Genomic DNA, 19,502 nt, shown 5'->3' on the forward strand with positions numbered 1-19,502 from the left:
CCTCTGAATCTATTTTTATGAGATTCTCAAATAGTTGTTACAAGGGGGTAGAATACTGAAACACAATTCTTTCAGCACTAGGGTTATAGATCATCTGAGCGCACATCCCCTGAATATATGAGGCATAGGGTTCAACTATCTCCATAAAGTAAGGAGAGAAACTGATGGTTTTTTAAAGCATAGGAGAAGGGTGATTGTGAAAGAGGGTGTGAAAGAGAATTCTTTCTAGATTTTCTAATAGATCAGTGTTAGGAAAGATTACATACAGAAATTGAGGAACTAGAATTTTAATCTCTTAACATTTTCTGGCTAAGCATTGGTGATGCACCAGTCCTAGCATTCAGGAGGCAGAAGCAGACAAATCTCTGTGAGTTTGGATTCTTTTAACTACACAGTTCTCAGAGCTTTAACACATAGATTCTTCCTTTCTCCGCTGGCTTTGGAAATCTCTCCCTTTGGAAAAGGCCATGTTATTTAGGAGGAAAATGTCTTGAATAGATAGGCATTTAGAATATCCAGCTGCTGTGTCCAATGTGATGACTACTAACCACAAATTAATTATATTTAGAGTAAGACTAAATAAATGACACTTTCTATTTTTCACTCACATTTTAAGTGTTTACTAGTCATATGTGGCTAATGGCTACTAGGTTGGTTAGCACCACATTAGAATGATGTAATGTGCTAGGGAACCCCAAGGCCATCACTTCCTATTCCTGTGCCCTAGGGTTCTCATATGTAAGAAAGAATGGTGGATATCAAAAGCTCCATTCTTTAACTTTCTGAGTGATTTATAATTCAGTTTTGGAGCCATGCCTCCCCTTATCCTTTAGTCCTTCTGCTACAGTTAGAGCAGAAGTATACCCAGAGGAACATTAAGTTACTAATTTGTCAAATTATGTTGTTTCCATTTCCTACTCCCTTGGTGGAAGGAGAAAATGCCCTGAGGGTATGCTTACATCAGAGTTCCTTACATTTGTGCAACGCTTTATGGGTCATAGAACTCTTTCATGTTATGTCTTCATGTTATACTTTTGAGGTATTATTATTTTTTTAGTATTTTTGTTGTTGTTTTGTTTTCCAGGTAGCTTTTGCTGTACTCACTCTGTAGAGCAGGCTGGCTTCTAACTTACAGAGATCTGCCTGCCTCTGATTCCCGAGTGCTGGGATTAAAGACCTGTGTCACCATACCCAGCTTTAAGTACTCTTCTTCTTCCAGGCATGTAATTATATGCATGCAATCTCATAAGCACCAAGGTTGAAGGGAGCTTGGGTTACATAACGAGACCTGGTTTCAAAAGACCAAGGCTTAGAGTTATAACTCAGTTCTAGAGCATTTACCTAACATGTACAAGGCCCTGAGTTTGATCACCAAAACTACAAAAACTAAAAAAGTACTTGAAAGGCCTTACAGTTAATCTTCAATATAAATTGTATGAAGGATTTATAAAATGAAAAATCCAATATTGGTGTAATGGCACACACCTATAATCCCAGCATTCACTGGAGGATTACCAGGAGTTTGAAACCACATTAGCTGCAAAAGCAAAACTCAAAAACCCAAACCAAAAACTACCAAGGCCACAACCACTGGAAAGTGAGCTAGTATGAATAGTTGCTAAAGTTGTCCTGGGCAAACTAAACAATCCCATTTTTAATCCTAGAGTGTATGTTTGGGGGTGTTTCTTAAGAATCTACATTACTAGTATTATTTGAGTATATTTTCAGAAATACTAGTTTTGTTTGGTTCTCATGACAGAACCTGTTTTTTAGTATCTCTGCAAATCTCAATTCTATGTTAACTTCAAAGTTAGAGATCTCCTAAAGGAGGATATCTTTGGATACCTCTGACAGTTAGAAAGGATTGCTTTATATTGAGCTCTCCAAAGAGATCTAACTATTCCACTTATAGTTACATAGTGCTGGCCTGCTTCATTCCCATACAAATCTTTCATATTTACTAATTCATTCAGAAAAATATATTAAGTACTGACTATAAACAAGTTTCTGTGCAAGACATTGAGGATTTAGCAGTGAACAAAATTACTTTGGCATCTACCTTCAGGAGCTAGCTTCTCTTGTGCTAGGAAACAGCCAATTTTCTTTCAGTCATTTGTTATTAGTTTTGGTGTGTGTTTCTATGATATGAACATGTTTATATGTGTGCAGGTGTATATGGAGGTGAGAAGTCAGCACTGTATGTCTTTCCCTGTTGCTATTTTAGTTTCTGAGACAGGGTCACTCACTGAGCCTGGAGCTCACCAATTCAATCGAGTGAGACTAGCTGGCTAACAAGCCCCAGAAATCTTCATTCTCACCTGCACTAGTATTTCAGGAATGTGCTGCTGAACCCAAATACTTTAGTGGGGGCTGGGGATGCAAATTTGGGAAGATAGTAAATGAGCAAAAAACAAAAAACAAAAAACAAACAACAACAAAAAAAAAACCAGAGTGTTCTGTCTGTAAGAAGGCTGGTGCGATTGAAGCCTTAGAGAGGAGACTGAGAGAATGGCACACGATGAAATAGAGGAAGAGATGAGGTGTGGGAGTTTGTTTTTTCTTCCTTATGTATTGGAATCAATCGATAATTTTTAGGCAGAAGGCTATGTGGCCCGATGTTTTAAATTGAGTGAATGATGTGTAGATACAGAGGGGGAAGAGTGAAGTGGGAGATCAGTTTGGAGGTCACTGTGGTCATCCAGGCAACAAATGAAAGTGGCTATATCTAGGTGAAGGCAACAGAGAGAGAGCTGAGAAAGCCAGGGCACCCCTCAACAGCTTCTTTTTTTACCCAGATAATATCTGGTTAGTGCTCCTCTCATAACAGGTTTGACTTCTTATCTAGTGTTTGTTCTTTGCACAGCCTGGTTCACTAGGATTGTCTACCCAGACAGTTCAATGAATAAACCAAACTGCACATCTTTTATTGGAAAGCAAAGTATTATAGATCTTAGTGCATGCTGGGGCAAGTACCCAGGCCTACCACCCATCTTCTTCCCAGTCCTTTGGTCCTATTTTATGCTTTACTTGTAGTTGTGAGAAATTAAAATCATCAATCTAATGCTTATCTTCCTAGTAGAAAGAGAGGATCTCAACCAGGAGTGGTGGCTCATGCCTTTAATCCTAGCACTTGGGAGGCAGAGGCAGGTGGATTTCTGAGTTTGAGGCCAGCCTGGTCTACAGAGTGAGTTCCAGGACAGCCAGGGCTACACAGAGAAACCCTGTCTTGAAAAACCAAAAAACAAAAACAAAAACAAAAACAAAAACAAAAAAACCCAACAAAAATAAAAAAGGATCTCTAGTCTTCTCTGTTAATCACATTATCAGTCTTCTAATGATTTGACCATAACCTTGAATACCCTATTATGCTGGCCTTATTAGGAAGAAGCAGAGAAAAAAACATGACTCTTGCTCTCAGTGTGTAATAGGAAAAGTTAGACCCAGACAAGTGCAATAGAAGGTTGTGTGTGTTATGGTGTCACAAGGAAAATGAGGTGAAAGGCACTGGAAGGGCAAAAGAATTTTCAGTTTTGGCAGTAAGTGGAGGAAACTAGACATGATTTCCTAGCAGATGTTCCTTGTAAAGAGTAGGACTGTTTGTCCATGAGGTGGTCAGTGATAGCCTCACTGAAAAGGTAATGTTTCCAGTAATCCCAGCACTTAGGAGACTGAGGCAGGTCCACTGTGAGTTTGAGGATAGCCTAAGCTACATAATGAGTTCTCCAGCTTGGACTACAAAGTGAGGTCCAGTCAAAATAAATCAAAGAAGCCAACATTTCATCAGTAATTCAAAGATAAAGTCCAAGCCATGTGTTCTTCTGGGGGAACAGTACTACAAGTAGAGGACAGTGGCTCTGGGAGTTATTGTTTTTGACAAGCACTAAAGCAGCCAAGTGTATGAAGCAGAGGGAACAGGGAAGGAAGAGAGAACAAGAATATGTGAGGAACTAGATAGAAAGTGACGAGATCATGTAAGAATTAGTAGAATTGGAAGGACTTGGACTTTGACTCAAAACTGTATGAGAACCAACCTGAGTGTTTTGAGCAAAGGAGTAAAACCCCTGACTTATGTAGCGGTGGTTTTGACAAAGACAATAAAAATAATTATGAAAATATTATTTATGTATATACATATATCTAAATTTTAATATTTATGGGTATGTATGTGCAGCTGTGCATGTGCCTGAGGAGATAGAGTTCTAGACCATTGTGAGCCACCTGATAGGAGTGCTGGGAATGGAACTTTGGTTCTTCACAAGAACAATGTGTATTCTTAACCACTGAGCCATTTCTCCAGTTTGTGTGTATGTATGTGTGTGTGTGTGTGTGTGTGTGTGTGTGTGTGTAATTATTGGTTTTTTGAAACAGAGTTTCCCTGTGCAATCCCTGGATGTCCTAGAACTCTGTAGACCAGGCTGGCCTCCAACTCAGAGATCCACCTGCCTCTGACTCCCAAGTGCTGGGATTAAAGGCATGTGCTACCATTGCTGGCCTCTAAATATTTTTTTTTAACTAACAGTGGATTAGTTGGAGGGTGTACACAAGGTGTAGTTTGGAAAGACTCTCTGGAAAAGATTCCCCAGAGGAGGAACAGAAGGACTGTGTATTCTATGTTCTCACTAATCACATGGCCTTCAGGTAAAGGGTGACTTTACTGCAGGTGAATTTCCTGATCAGTAATCAGTTAAATCTCTCATTAATAGTTCTGTTTGGTTTCCAGTATTTTAAACTTTTGAAAATTAGTTATCTGCACTTAAAATTTTAAATTCTAGACCTTTAAGGAATGGAAACATTGAACCATTGTACAACAGTTGACTTATCCGATTTAAGTACTGGTACTAGCTGTGTTTAGGTAATGGATGGGTCCTTTTGCCAAAGCATATATTGTGGTCTCTGGTTGATTCCTCTATTGTTACCCCTAAAGTGAGGATAAATATAATTTTACACATACAGTTGCTCTCACATAGAAGACCTAAGAGAAAGGAAAACAATTTTCTCTCTCTGTTAAATATTTCAGTTATGCGACCTACTTCACTCATTTACCTGGACATGATTAATTTTTTTCCCATTGTGCTGAGAATTGAACCTAGGACTTTGTATATGCTTGAAAAATGCTCTGCCACTGAGTTAAAACTCAAGCCCAGTCCCTGTTAATTTTTGATCTTGCAATTCTCAGGGTGGAAACAAGAGGACTGGACCCTGAGTCCTTGTACCTGTTTTGTTTTTGTTTTTTTGTTTTTGTTTTTTTGTTTTTTTTGATTTTTCAAACCATCCTTTGATCCCAATCTTAACTAATAATCTCTTTAAACCTAAAAAGTAGGCCAAATTAATTGTGGTCTGTTAGAATTCAAAGATGCTAGTGGGCTTTCTATCTTGAGAGGGCCAATTCTCATTCCCTTCCCCCTTCTACCTGCCAGGGTCCCAAGCCTGGTGTCTGTGACAGAGAAAGAAGACACTGGAATGAGTAATGTACCTATATTAATAATGTATAGCTTGTGCCATAGCCAAGGAGAGGAACACACTGTGTGTGTGTGTGTGTGTGTGTGTGTGTGTGTGTGTGTGTGTATGAGTTCAAAAAAGCTGTGAACATATGAGCTGTACACATCTGTTCCCATTCATCTGTCTACCAAACCTTATTGTCAGTGCTAGAGATATAGCAGTGAACAAAACAGGGCAGGTCTCTGCTATAATGAAGCTTATATTCCAATAAAGTACATGAATAATAACCCTGGCAGGTTAGAAGGGGGAAGGGGCCGGGCAGTGGTAGCGCACACCTTTAATCCCAGCACTTGGGAGGCAGAGGCAGGTGGATTTTTGAGTTCGAGGTCAGCCTGGTCTACAGAGTGAGTTCCAGGACAGCCAGGGCTACACAGAGAAACCCTGTCTTGAAAACAACAAAACAAAACAAAACAAAAAACAAACAAACAAAAAAAGAAGGGGGAAGGGAATGAGAATTGGCTTTCTCAAGATACAAAGTCCACTAGCATCTATGAACTCTTAACAGAACAATTAATTTGGTCTCCTTCTGAGGTTTAAAGAGACTATTAGTTATGATTGAGATCAAAGGGAGATTATTTCAAGTAATGGAAAGTTTTATGAAAAATAAAAGCAGAATGATTTGATGAAAAATTTCTAAAAAAGGAAAGCTGTGTCTGTAGGTAGGTATGTAAATGTACTTTCAGACAGACCTGTGTTTGAATTCTGGGTACATATATTTATGCTTATTTGTGTTTGTATGTGTAGCCCAGTGACTGTTGTGAATAGACTGTTTCTATATTAGTATATGGTTTTATGCAAGTGCATATACGAAGGTGAGCTGGTACGTGATACACACTGGGGATTCATGCAGGAGGACACACATGTCAGCATTAATGGAGATGTTTTGAAGTTTCTGTGGCATTTGTCAGTGGGCAGCTCTTCTACTTCTGGCATTCAGGGTCATTTGCCAGCTTCCTCTGTCCTTGTTCTGTCCCGTTTTAGTAAGCTTGCTATGCTTGGCTTCTCTCAGCCTTAGGAGGTTAAAGCCAAGGAGAAGATAGCAACTGACTCATCAAGCCAGAAGCTGGACAGAAGCTAATAATTTCTGTGTAACTTCTCTCAGTAAGAAAAGGCCTGGCATCCTTGCCTGTCCATGTCCCTTACACTGTGAGGAAATAGTCTTGACTTGAAATCAGAAGATCTGAGGATCTATTCTTGGCTCTGTCACTTATTATTGTGTGACCTTGGCTGGCTAGTTTTCTCTAGGTTTCAGTTTCCTCCTTCATAAGTACTCTGGATAGTAAAGGGGGAGGGAGCACAGATGGCTTGTTGGAGATATTATATAGTATTGCATCTGAAAAAGGAAGAGGAACATTTTGAGTACAAACAATGGCATGGATGTGAAGTGTGGTAGAGGCTGGGCAGATGGCTCAGTGGGTAAAGGAGCTTGCCACCAAGCCTAGTGACCTGGGACCCACGTGACGGTATTGAGGAATCAACTCCTCTAGGTTGTGCTCTGACTTCCACATATACACCATAGCATGCACCCATCCAAACAAACAAACAAACAAACAAACAAACAAACACAGAAATGTAAAATGGAATTTAAAATGTGGTGGTAGGCATGAGCTTTGTATAAGGAAAGCCAGAAAGAATACACTTAGAATACACTTAGAATAAACTGTAAACTTAGCACTCCTACGAGGCTCTACGTGATTTGGCTGATGCGTAGCTCTCATTCTCATGTGTTACTGGTTGTATTCCAGCCACATTGAGTTCCATTCTGTTCTCTGAGCAGGCCTCAATACCTTTCTGTTTGGATGGTTCTCTGTGCAGAATATTTGTTCTAAGAATTGACATGGTTACATATTTCTTCTTGAGAAATTTTTCACTTAGCTGAAATAGCAGTTCTCCAGGACTTCCCTAGACTGTTATCTAAAGTGGTTCTCTCTCTCTCTGTCTCTCTCTCTCTGTCTCTGTCTCTGTCTGTCTGTCTGTCTCTCTCTCTCTCTCTCTCTCTCTCTCTCTCTTTGGATTTTTTTTCTGAGACAGGGTTTCTCTGTATAGCCCTGGCTGTCCTGGAACTCATTCTGTAGACCAGGCTGGCCTCAGACTCAGAAATCTGCCTGCCTCTCTGGGATTACAGGCGTGCGCAACCACGGCCCAGCTAAAGTAGTTATCTCTCAATAGTGATCAGTATATGAAATGCACATCTTTTGGCCCTAAAATTTTATTTTCAGTAATTCATTCTATGGATATATTTGCAAATAATATATGAGTAAAGATGGCCATTGAAATATACTTGTTAAATTAATTATAACGTACAAATAGTAAATAAAGAGCATGAAACCATTCTTGATAGAGAATGGTACCAAGCATTTACATCTTTAAAAAGCAAGCTGATTGACTTATACATGTAACATTTGTTCAGCTTATTTCACGTATATAATAACTAAAGGCTAAATAACTAAAGCTGTACCTCAGAGCAACACTTGTCCAGCATGCCTGAAGCTCTGATTTATATCCCTATCAACACACACATACTCACCCCACACACACACACACTAAACTACCCAACTGCTTGTATATGGTGGCACATGCCTACAATAGGAACCTTTAGGAATCTTTGACAAGAGAATTGTGATATTAAATTAATCTTGGGCTACATAGGTTTGTACAGTCTCAAAAAGAAACAATAATTAAAATTCTATCACTTGTATAGAAAATTTTAAGTTGTAAGAATACATGTACATAGACATCTTTGTCTAACAAGTATGTCCCTTGTGTAGAGCACCTTTTCCTAAACCTTACTACCCCATGCTTGGCTAGACTATAAGGAGCTTATCTCTTTAAAGTCTAACATTTTAAGTTTATTTTAAAATTTCTGCCTCCATTGGTATCCTAAGGATCTTATGAATGATGCTAAAAGTATAGAAGTCCTTTGAAGCCATTATTTTGGTTATTCCACACAAGCTTTCCATACCAAGAGTGGTCTTATCTGCCCATTGTCTCTAGAAAGTTATACAAAGTATCAGTAACAGTGGTTGTCAGCAGGTGGGGAGATTGGGAGATATGATTAAGAGAGTCACTTATCAGTACATACCTTTTTATGCAGTATCACCTCACCTATATTACTTATTAAAATCATTAAATAGCAGTAGACAAAAGTGAGAAAAAAATTCTTATATCTAAATTTTCACATGTAATCATGGTACTTCCTTTGTGTTTGTTGTTGTTGAAACAAAGTCTCATTCTTTTAACCCAGGCTGGTCTAGAACTCACTATGGAGCCTAGGCTGACCTCAAACTTTTGGTAGTCCTGCCTCTACCTTCTGAGTTTCAGGAGTACAGGAATATGCCTCTGTACCCAGCTAAAATTGTGTGTCTTTAAAAGATACTTTTCCTTGTCACTCAGTTTTTTATCACTATATTTTATTTATTTGTAATACTTATCATAACTTAAAATTATCCTGGTATAATTGTTGATTGTATATTACCTACAATATCATTAGCATGCAAGTTCCACAAAGTCAATTATCTTGTACATCAGTGTCTTGTTCTGCACATGCATTTGGCATGTGATAGTTGTTGAATAAGCAAAGAAAGAGTGACCAAAAACAAAAGAAAAACAAACAAACAAACAAACAAACCAAAAAGGTCAAACCTAGGGAGTCAGGAGATAGAAATTATGTTATAGAAAGTGAGTGACATTTTCATTGCTGTTGTTATTGAGTTGAAAATGATGGCCATGCAGTAGTGGCGCACACCTGTAATCCCAGCACTCTGGGAGGCAGAGGCAGGCGGATTTCTGAGTTAGAGGCCAGCCTGGTCTACAGAGTGAGTTCCAGGACAGCCAGGGCTATACAGAGAAACCCTGTCTCGAAAAAAAACCAAATCCAAAAAACAGAAAACAAAAAGAAAAGAAAAGAAAATGATGTACATACCTTTAATCTCAGAACTAGAAAAGCAGAGGAGCTGGATCTCTGTGAATTCAATTCCAGTCTGCCTATTCTATATAGCAAGTTCTAGGCCAGGCAAACCTATATAGTGAGACTCTATCTCAAAAAGCAAAGAAAATTATCTTATTCATTATTTAATTTATATACTCACAGGTAAGATCTCATTTAGCTCAGACTGGCCTGAAACCCATTATGTAGCCAAGAATGATGTTGAACTTCTGATCCTAATGCCACTATGTCTTGAGCATGTGCTGCCTGCCCATTTTATGCAGTGCTGAAGAGTGAACCCAGGGGCTTTGTGCATGTTAGGCAAGCATACTTACTACCAACTGACTATATCCTCAGCCCCCAGAGTGTTTTTTATTATTAAAAATGTTACTTCTAGAATTAAAAAGTAAGTACATTCACTTCAGAAGTTGTTTTGGGCTGGAGAGATGGCTGAGCAGTTAAGAGCACTGACTGTTCTTCCAGAGGTCCTGAGTTCAATTCCTAGCAACCACATGATAGCTCACAATCATCTATAATGGGATCTGATGCACTCTTTTTTTTTGTCTTTTTTTTATTCGATATATTTTTTATTTACATTTCAAATGATTTCCCCTTTTCTAGCCCCCCACTCCCTGAAAGTCCCATAAGCCCCCTTTTCTCCCCCTGTCCTCCCACCCACCCCTTCCCACTTCCCCGTTCTGGTTTTGCCCTATACTTCTTCACTGAGTCTTTCTAGAACAAGGGGCCACTCCTCCTTTCTTCTTGTACCTCATTTGATGTATGGATTATGTTTGGGGTATTCCAGTTTTCTAGGTTAATATCCACTTATTAGTGAGTGCATACCATGAGTCACCTTTTGAGTCTGGGTTACCTCACTTAGTATGATGTTTTCTAGCTCCATCCATTTGCCTAAGAATTTCATGAATTCATTGTTTCTAATGGCTGAATAGTACTCCATTGTGTAGATATACCACATTTTTTGCATCCACTCTTCTGTTGAGGGATACCTGGGTTCTTTCCAGCATGCTCATGGATCGCCAGAATCAATATAGTTAAAATGGCCATTTTGCCAAAAGCAATATACAGATTCAATGCAATACCCATCAAAATCCCAACTCAATTCTTCACAGAGTTAGAAAAAGCAATTAACAAATTCATCTGGAATAACAAAAACCCAGGATAGCTAAAACTATTCTCAGCAACAAAAGAAATTCTGGGGGAATCAGTATCCCTGACCTCAAGCAATACTACAGAGCAATAGTGTTAAAAACTGCATGGTATTGGTACAGTGACAGGCAGGCAGATCAATGGAACAGGATTGAAGATCCAGAAATGAACCCACACACCTATGGCCACTTGATTCTCGACAAAGGGGCTGAAAACATCCAATGGAAAAAAGATAGCCTTTTCAACAAATGGTGCTGGTTCAACTGGAGGTCAGCATGCAGAAGAATGCGAATTGATCCATCTTTATCGCCTTGTACTAAGCTCAAATCCAAATGGATCAAGGACCTCCACATAAAGCCAGACACTCTGAAGCTAATAGAAAAGAAACTGGGGAAGACCCTTGAGGACATTGGTACAGGGAGAAAATTTCTGAACAGAACACCAATAGCGTATGCTCTAAGATCAAGAATTGACAAATGGGACCTCATAAAATTACAAAGTTTCTGTACGGCAAAGGACACCATCAAAAGGACAAATCGGCAACTAACAAATTGGGAAAAGATCTTCACCAATCCTACATCAGATAGAGGGCTAATATCCAATATATATAAAGAACTTAAGAAGTTAGACTCCAGAAAACCAAACAACCCTATTAAAAAATGGGGTACAGAGTTAAACAGGGAATTCTCACCTGAAGAACTTCGGATGGCGGAGAAGCATCTTAAAAAATGCTCAACTTCATTAGTCATTAGGGAAATGCAAATCAAAACAACCCTGAGATTTCACCTTACACCAGTCAGAATGGCTAAGATTAAAAATTCAGGAGACAGCAGGTGTTGGAGAGGGTGTGGAGAAAGAGGAACACTCCTCCACTGCTGGTGGGGTTGCAAATTGGTACAACCACTCTGGAAATCAGTCTGGCGGTTCCTCTGAAAACTGGGCACCTCACTTCCAGAAGATCCTGCTATACCACTCCTGGGCATATACCCAGAGGATTCCCCACCATGTAATAAGGATACATGCTCTACTATGTTCATAGCAGCCCTATTTATAATTGCCAGATGCTGATGCACTCTTATAGAGTATGTCTGAAGTCAGCTGCAGTGTACTCATATAGATTAAAAAGTTAATAATCATTTTTTAAAAAGAAGTTTATTTTTATAGTAAAAGTTATTTATTTATTTATTTATTTAGCTAAAGGGTTTTTAGCAAAATGGCATAGCATGTAAAAGTGCCTGTCACTAACCTGATAACCTGAATTTGATCCTCAGAACCCAAACAGGGTAGGGAAAGATCTCTGATTAATACTTTTTGTTCAGTCATCAGAAAAATAAAGATTTATAAAAACCAGTCCTGTTCTGTGAAATCAAAGTAATGAGCTATTTCAGCCTAGGATTATCCTATCCAAGGAAAAGAGAGATAGGAAAGCAGCAGTGAAGCGGGTGTGAAGGCTTCACCTGTAATCTCATTCCTTGGAGTCAAGAGGCACACAGGAGAATTGGAAGTCTAAACCCAGTCTGGGCTGCATAGTGAGACCCTATACCAAGACAAACAAAGGGAAGAGGGAGGGAAGGAGGGAGAAGAAAGCCAGTGAGATGGTTAAGTGGCCAGGGTGTTATCAGTGCTAGCCTGAGACCTGAATTCAATCCTTGGTCCTGTATAAAAGACAGATGTGGTAGTGGATACCTGTAATCCCAGCAGTCCTGAGTAAGATGGGAAGCAGAGGCAGGAAAACTGCCAGGGAGCCCCTGAACCAGCTAGCCTGGAGTACACAGCACAGCAGAAACAAAATCCTGCTTCAACACGGTGAAAGGCGAGAACCAGCTCTGATCTCTGAATGGGCACCGTGGAATGTGTGTGCATGTGTATAAGTGTGCCTGTGTGCATACACAAATAAATAGATTGTGTATTCTGATTCAGTAAGTCTGAGTTGAAGTCTAATAATCTATATTCAAACAAATTCCTTAGGTAATAGGGCAAAGATAATGTGAAGATCCTAGTCTCTAAATAACAATATAATTTCTTTCCCCACTCATTTTTTTCCTATAATAGCTCAGTCTGACCTCAAGTTTGTGATCTTGCTTTAGCCTACTTAGTGCTGAGATTACAGGCATTCACCACCATATCTAAATACCACAGCAGTTTCCTCATGTCTTTTTTGAGAAAAGTCTCATGTAGCCCAGACTGACCTCTAACACTCAAAGTAACCAAAGATGACTTTGAATGCTTGATTCTCCTGCCTTTACTTCTCAAGTATTGAGAATGCAGATGACTGTCATCATACTTCTATCTATCTATCTATCTATCTATCTATCTATCTATCTGTCTAAGAATCTGTCTAAGACAGGGTCTCACAATATAACCCTGACTGGTGGCCTGGAACTTACTATGGAACCCAGGCTGGCCTTGAACTTGAGACAGTTCAACTTGAGAACTTCCTACCTTAGTCTCCTGGGATATAACAGGATATTACTCCTGATATTACAGGAGTGGTCACTATACAAGGTTTTAATTCAGTCTTGATACTTTAATTCAAGGTTTTAATTCAGTCATATCTTGCTGGACCTAGTAACACTCATCTTTAGTCTGAGGCAGAGGCAGGCAGTGAGGAGTTTGAGGAATGAGACTAACTCAGCATTAACAACAACAACAAGGTGCATCTATTGTGTGCTTCCTCCTTAATGCAACCCTAGGATAGAGAAGGGCTCAACACTCCATTTTGTCAACACGCACACACACACACACACAATGACTCAGAAAGACAGTACACTTTTTCAATCTTATAAATTTACACATAAAGTATCTTGAGAGGTCACAGTGCTGTCTGTCCAGTCAACTCATGGTGTGGTATCAGGGGACTGGAAAAACTGACTGCTCTTCTAAAGGATCTGGGTTCGATTTCTAGCATACCCATGACAACTTATAACCATCTGTAACTTCAGTGCCTTCCTCTGGCCTCTGGTGGCAATAGACATGCAAGGCAATACGCATACATACATCCAGAGAAAGCACTCATACACATAAAATTTTAAAATTAGTTAATTAAAAAAAATTAGAAAGATGTAGCAGAAGATTCATTGACAGGAAAGTATCAGGCATTGATATAAGCAGATGGAATTTTGTGACTGCTCCTGTCTTATTTATAAGAGAACAAAGATGTATCCCTAATTACTGATTCTTTCTGGTGTATTTCAGGGAGGGCAATGAGCCAGGGGAGACCACCAAGATCACATACCGTGAACTCCTGGTCCAGGTGTGTCAGTTCAGCAATGTTCTCCGTAAACAGGGTGAGTATGTGTGTGGGAGAGGAACTAGAGGACCTAACCCTGAACTATCTGGGGAATTGGTGAGAAAGAGGACAAGAAACAGAAAAAAATAGCTGGGATGGGTCGTCTGAATGGGAGGGAGCAAGGAAGCCCATGGTCTCTGTTCTGTCTTTTTCCTGTAGGTATTCAGAAGGGTGACCGAGTGGCCATCTACATGCCTATGATCTTGGAACTTGTGGTGGCTATGCTGGCATGTGCTCGCCTTGGAGCTTTGCACTCCATTGTGGTAGGAGCTTAGGCTTGTGAAAGGAACCAAGGGTGAGGGACAGGGCTGTGGAGAAGGAAATTGGACCTGGATGGATCATAAATATAGGTCCAAATCGGTTATTCAGTATCTTCTGGAACCCTGTTTTGGAGATTTCATGAGCACCTCCCGTCCTTGATCACTCAGTCCCTAGACCCTTCCCCTCAGCTTTTTTTCCCCTTCCCTAGTTTGCAGGCTTCTCTGCAGAGTCTCTCTGTGAAAGGATCTTGGATTCCAGTTGCTGCCTGCTCATCACTACAGGTGACTAATTCTTTCACCCCTTCTCCAGATCCTCCTATACCTCAAGTGTGGTCTTCAGTCTGCTTGTTGATTTGGGGCTACTTGGAATGGAGGGTAGGGACTGCTTGCCTGCCTTCTCCTCAGCTGACTCTATGTCAGCCCAAATCATCTGGGAAAACCAGAGTCAAGAGGCCTATTCAGAAAGGGCCCTGTGGCCATTGGTCCCACTGGGGAGCATGGTGTGTACTAAGGCCTGGAATGTTTATTGCTCCCCAAAGATGCCTTCTACAGGGGGGAAAAACTTGTGAACCTGAAGGAGCTGGCTGATGAGTCCTTGGAGAAGTGCCGAGAAAAGTAAGTTTGCTGACGTACTGGCTACTAACCTGATTAACAGGCTCTTTCTCCAGTGCCAGCTTCCCTTTGTCCTTCCTATATACTCCTCGAGGGGCACGGGTGCATCTTGTCAACTTCTTCTACCAACCAGGGCCAATACTTCAGCCTTTTCTTTTCTTCAGGGGTTTCCCAGTGAGATGCTGCATTGTGGTCAAACATCTGGGGCGGGCAGAGCTGGGTATGAATGACTCCCCCAGCCAGTCCCCACCAGTTAAGAGGCCATGTCCAGATGTCCAGGTGAGTCTGACACTACTGTATACTCCTGTGAGCTAATTCCCTCTCTTCCTATCCAAGAATTTCCTCCCCCATCCCTTTTGCTTCTTCATCATAATTCTGACAATTCCAGGAAAGCTTCCTCTAGTAGGGCTGGTGGAGAGCAGGGGGTTTTGACCTTCAGTATGGGTAGAGAAGCCCTTGGTCTTTGGGAATTTAGAATGAAAAACTGTGAGGGTTGATAATAAGCACAGGGACCTTAAGGGCTTAGGCTTGGGCTTGGGTGGAAACATGCTGACTTGAAGGACTCTATGTACTCATCCTGATTGAACTATGACTTGAATGAGCTACATTTGTGGCTTTGGATCCATTACTTCTGCTGAAAGCTGTAGAAAAGTCCCATTGACAGCCTACAGTTCTGAGAGGCATAAGTATGTAAAAATTTTGGGGTCTGGAAGGATAGAGAATTACTTACATTCTTTGATTTGAAGTATCTGAGTAGTGTTGGGACTAGAGAGGCTAGCTATAGCTAGTATGAGACTAGGGAAATCAGAGAGCCCAATTAGAAATTTTATACAGAATAGGGGTTAGGAAATTTGAAGCTGAGGAGACTAGTGAAAGGGAGAAAGAGGGCAATGAGGGGGTTTAGGGAACACTCACCCTTCCCTCTCACCTCTATCCTTGGACCCTGCTCATCAGCCTTTCCATTCCATGGGCTCTTAACAGGGTAAGCTGAAAGAAAAGTCCAAGTGCATCCGACCCCAGGTATCCACTTCTTCACTGCCCTTGATCATTGCTTCCCTGTGTGCTTGTCTGTATGTTCATCTGCTCTGTCTGTCTGCTCCAGCGAAGTTACTGCAAGAGCTAAGCCTGGTCCCTTTGTTCCTGGGTCTCTTGATGTCCCTGTCATTCTGAAGGGTTCTAGAATCAAATGTCTGTTTTTTGCCTTTGTCAGCTCACATATAGCAAGGATATCAGAGTTAGCAACAGACATCAGTTCACTCCTGCCTCTAGCTCCTTTGTAGGACCTTTCAGAAAGCATATGCTCTGCACTTAGCTGGGCAGAGGGTAGAGCCAGGAAAGACAGGAGGCATTTGGAGGACGTACAAGCACTGATCCTAGAATTTTACCATCAAGTGGAAAGTTAGACCTATGTTGCAAAAGAAAAGGAAGTTTTGTATAGGACACAGAAAAGGGATTCCTAAATACATTTATATGCAACTTGGAATTTATAAGCCATGCATCACTCTTACATAATTAAGTACTAAATTCAACAAAAGTCACACTGTAGGTTGTGCTTAAAGCAGGTTAGTAGAGAGCTTGGAGTTCAGAGGCCAAATTTTAGTTGTATGACTTCAAATAAAGCCTATCTCTTCTCTGGATTTCACTTTTTAAAAAGCAGTAATAAAGAGAAGATAAATGATTAAGCAAAAAGTAGTTCTCACCCCTAAAAAAATATAAAGGCCACTGTTCCTGTGAGCTTTACCATCTTCACAGGGTGTTTTGGGTATTCCATGTTTGCCTTCTTGTGCTGGTGGTACATACAAGCTCTTACTCAGATGGGTGTGGACACAGACCTGGTTTCTAGAAAACCGTTTTTCTTACAAAATATATGCCTTTTATCCCAACACTGGAGAGGCAGAGTCATAGGATCTTTGTGAGTTCAAGGCAGTCTGATCTACAAGTTCCCAGCCAGCCAGGAAGGGAAGAAACAAAAACTAAATGAAGCCAGGCAGTGGTGGCGCACGCCTTTAATTCTACCACTTGGGAGGCAGAGGCAGGCGGATTTCTGAGTTTGAGGCTAGCCTGGTCTACAGAGTGAGTTCCAGGACATCCAGGGCTACACAGAGAAACCCTGTCTCAATAAACAAAACCAACAACAAACAAAACTAAATGAAACTTCTTTTGAAAGAGGTAATTAATGGTTTAGAATGGAGGCTCCAGAGCCAGACTCCCTGGTTCAAATGTTGTCTCTGCCACCTGCTACAATGTAAGCTCAGGCAACTTGGGCTCTCTTGTTTCAGTTTCTCTCTATATAAGGGAAAGATAGTAACTGTGCATATCTCATAGGATTTTATCTCTCTATCTATATGGTATTTGGCATGTAGTAACTACTCAATATATGTTAGGTGTTGTCACTGACTTAAAACAGCAGACAGACTGGCAATTTCTAGAAGGAAGATTAGGCTAAATAAATAAATCCAAAACAATACAACAATCACATTTCTTGTAATTCTGCCTCAAGCAGCAAAAGCATGGGTTTTTGTTTTTTCGAGATGAAAGTAAAGTCAATCACAAAAACTAACACTAAACCCAAAACAAGCAAGCAAACAAATAAAAACAACAAAGAAAATTAAAATATTCTCACAAAATTCAAGTTTGTGTGAAAACTGCAATAAAAGCTGTAGAAACCTTGGTAGGTCTCCAGGCTAGGCCTTGTAGCACAGTCTTCAAAGGAAGGCCTGGTATAGTTTACAGGTGTCCTTCTCAACCATACCACCTAAAACTCCATATTCCTCTTACATACCAGGTAATCTCTAAGTCTGTTCTGGCCCAAAAGACAAGGGCCAGCTCCTCAGTTTTTATTTTAGAAAACCCAGCCCTTTTCCTCTTCCAAGGCCGCGGGCCTCATAGGTACACATTGGCAAGCAATGTTTGCTTCACTAACAGCTCATTCTGCTTCCTGGTGCTCACTATCAGCTCCACGGTTGGAGCACCACACCTACTCCACCACTTCCCCCACCCCTGCTCCACACACAGACACCCACAAAGGAAACAGTGTTTTAAGACTGTAAAAAATTCTCTCATTGCCAAACTGCAGTATAATTCTCTCTTACCCTATAACAATTTAATGTACTACAAACCAGCACCATTTATAAAGAATATTGACATAGTTCCACTTAAAAACATTAAAGCCCTCAGCTCAAACAATCACTTGACAGGAAAAAAATATCCATGTGACAATATATACACATAAACTTATATAGATCATCCACTTAAAGATAGGGTACTTTATGTTTTCTTGTGCTGGAACAGTTTTTCTGTCACACCCCCACACACATACCCTGATCCCTCTAAAACAAGGGTTTCACTCTATTAGCCACAGCTGACCTGGAACTCCCTATGTAGACTAGGCTGGCCTTGAATTCAGCATGCTTCTGTCTCCTGAGTGCTGGAATTAAAGGCGCATAAGCCACCCTACCCAGTTTCACTTTTAGATAAATTTTATAATGCTCATATTCCAGAAATTTCAAATTCTCTTGAGTAAAGGTCAGGTGATACAGAGAAACAGGATTAGAGAGTCATGTTCTAATTTATCAAGATATATATGTCTGATACTTTGGGGATTTAAAAAAAACAAATATTCACATTACAATATGGGTATATGGTTCTGTGTTAGAGAAAGGAATTTATCTAACATTGCTATATCTACCAGTCAACCAGAGCCATTAAACATTCCAAGAATCTAGTGGAAGCAGATGCAACTGCATATCCTTGTAATCCCACCACTATGGATGCTGAGACTGGAGAATTGCAATTGGAGGCAAGCCAGAGACTTTGCCTTTTTTTTTTTTTAAAGATTCATTTATTTTATGTATATGAGTGCACTGTAGCTGTCTTCAGACACACCAGAAGAGGGCATCAGATCCTATTACAGATGGTTGTGGGCCACTGTGTGGTTGCTGGGAATTGAACTAAGGACCTCTGAAAGAACGTCTCTCAGCATCACTGAGCCATCTCTCCAGCTTGAGACCTTCTCTTAAAGTAAAATAAAATAATTTACTGACTGGCTTTAAGGTAGATAAAGAAAACTCCAAATATTTCTCACCGTCTTAACCTTTTCTCCAGTGGTCATTAAATGTACCCCTAACCTTTCTGACTTTAGTTAGTCTGCAATCATATCTCTATTGACATTTACAAGATCATGTCAGACTTTTATGGTAAAAGGAACTACCTTGTTTAAAGCTCCTAAAGGGACTAGAGAAATGGTTTAACATTAAGAGCACTTTCAGTTTTTGAAGGAAACAGGGCTCCAAGCACTCACATCAAGTGGCTCACAAACGGGATGTAAAACCCTCCTCTTGCCAAGGCATTTTGCATTTCCATGGCACTCCAACATATACTCAACATCCACACACATACACATAAATAAGAAAACAGAAAAACGAGTGACTTCCCATATATGGGCAGAAGATTGAACTCCAGTGTAATTTTTGAGGCATCAAGGGAATCCAACTTCACCCAACAGAGTTTAGACTGGAAAAACTAGTTTTCAAAGAGGTAACATATTTAGGAAAAGAAAATAGTTTCAAAGGAGAGGTGAGAGAAACTTCAGGAAAGCAGATCCTGAAGTCATTGTCAAGTCAATCAAGCATAGTAGGCCATCCCTTACCTTTTGCTTCTCTACTAACTTGAAACAAGACTTCCTGCTGAGTGGAACCTGTCTCAAGTAGGAGCTGCCATGGGAAACTCTATTGGTTCTACTTTGATAAAG

The 19,502-nt window shown here is 40.3% G+C and overlaps 1 protein-coding gene across 2 annotated transcripts in view; it reads left to right on the forward strand.

The window, feature by feature from the left end:
• Acss2 (acyl-CoA synthetase short chain family member 2) overlaps positions 1-19,502 on the forward strand; it is a 46,236-nt gene that overhangs the window by 18,791 nt on the left and 7,943 nt on the right. Inside the window, exons 3-8 of one of the 2 annotated variants that reach the window (XM_052184039.1) lie at positions 13,787-13,878; positions 14,040-14,143; positions 14,350-14,422; positions 14,680-14,755; positions 14,917-15,031; positions 15,734-15,772. In XM_052184039.1, the coding sequence (XP_052039999.1) occupies positions 13,787-13,878; positions 14,040-14,143; positions 14,350-14,422; positions 14,680-14,755; positions 14,917-15,031; positions 15,734-15,772 (499 nt within the window). The remainder of the gene's footprint in view (positions 1-13,786; positions 13,879-14,039; positions 14,144-14,349; positions 14,423-14,679; positions 14,756-14,916; positions 15,032-15,733; positions 15,773-19,502) is intronic. The other variant, XM_052184040.1, reaches the window with a different exon arrangement.

This window comes from Apodemus sylvaticus, chromosome 5, assembly GCF_947179515.1.
Source record: "Apodemus sylvaticus chromosome 5, mApoSyl1.1, whole genome shotgun sequence".
NCBI classification, from domain to species: Eukaryota; Metazoa; Chordata; class Mammalia; order Rodentia; family Muridae; genus Apodemus; species Apodemus sylvaticus.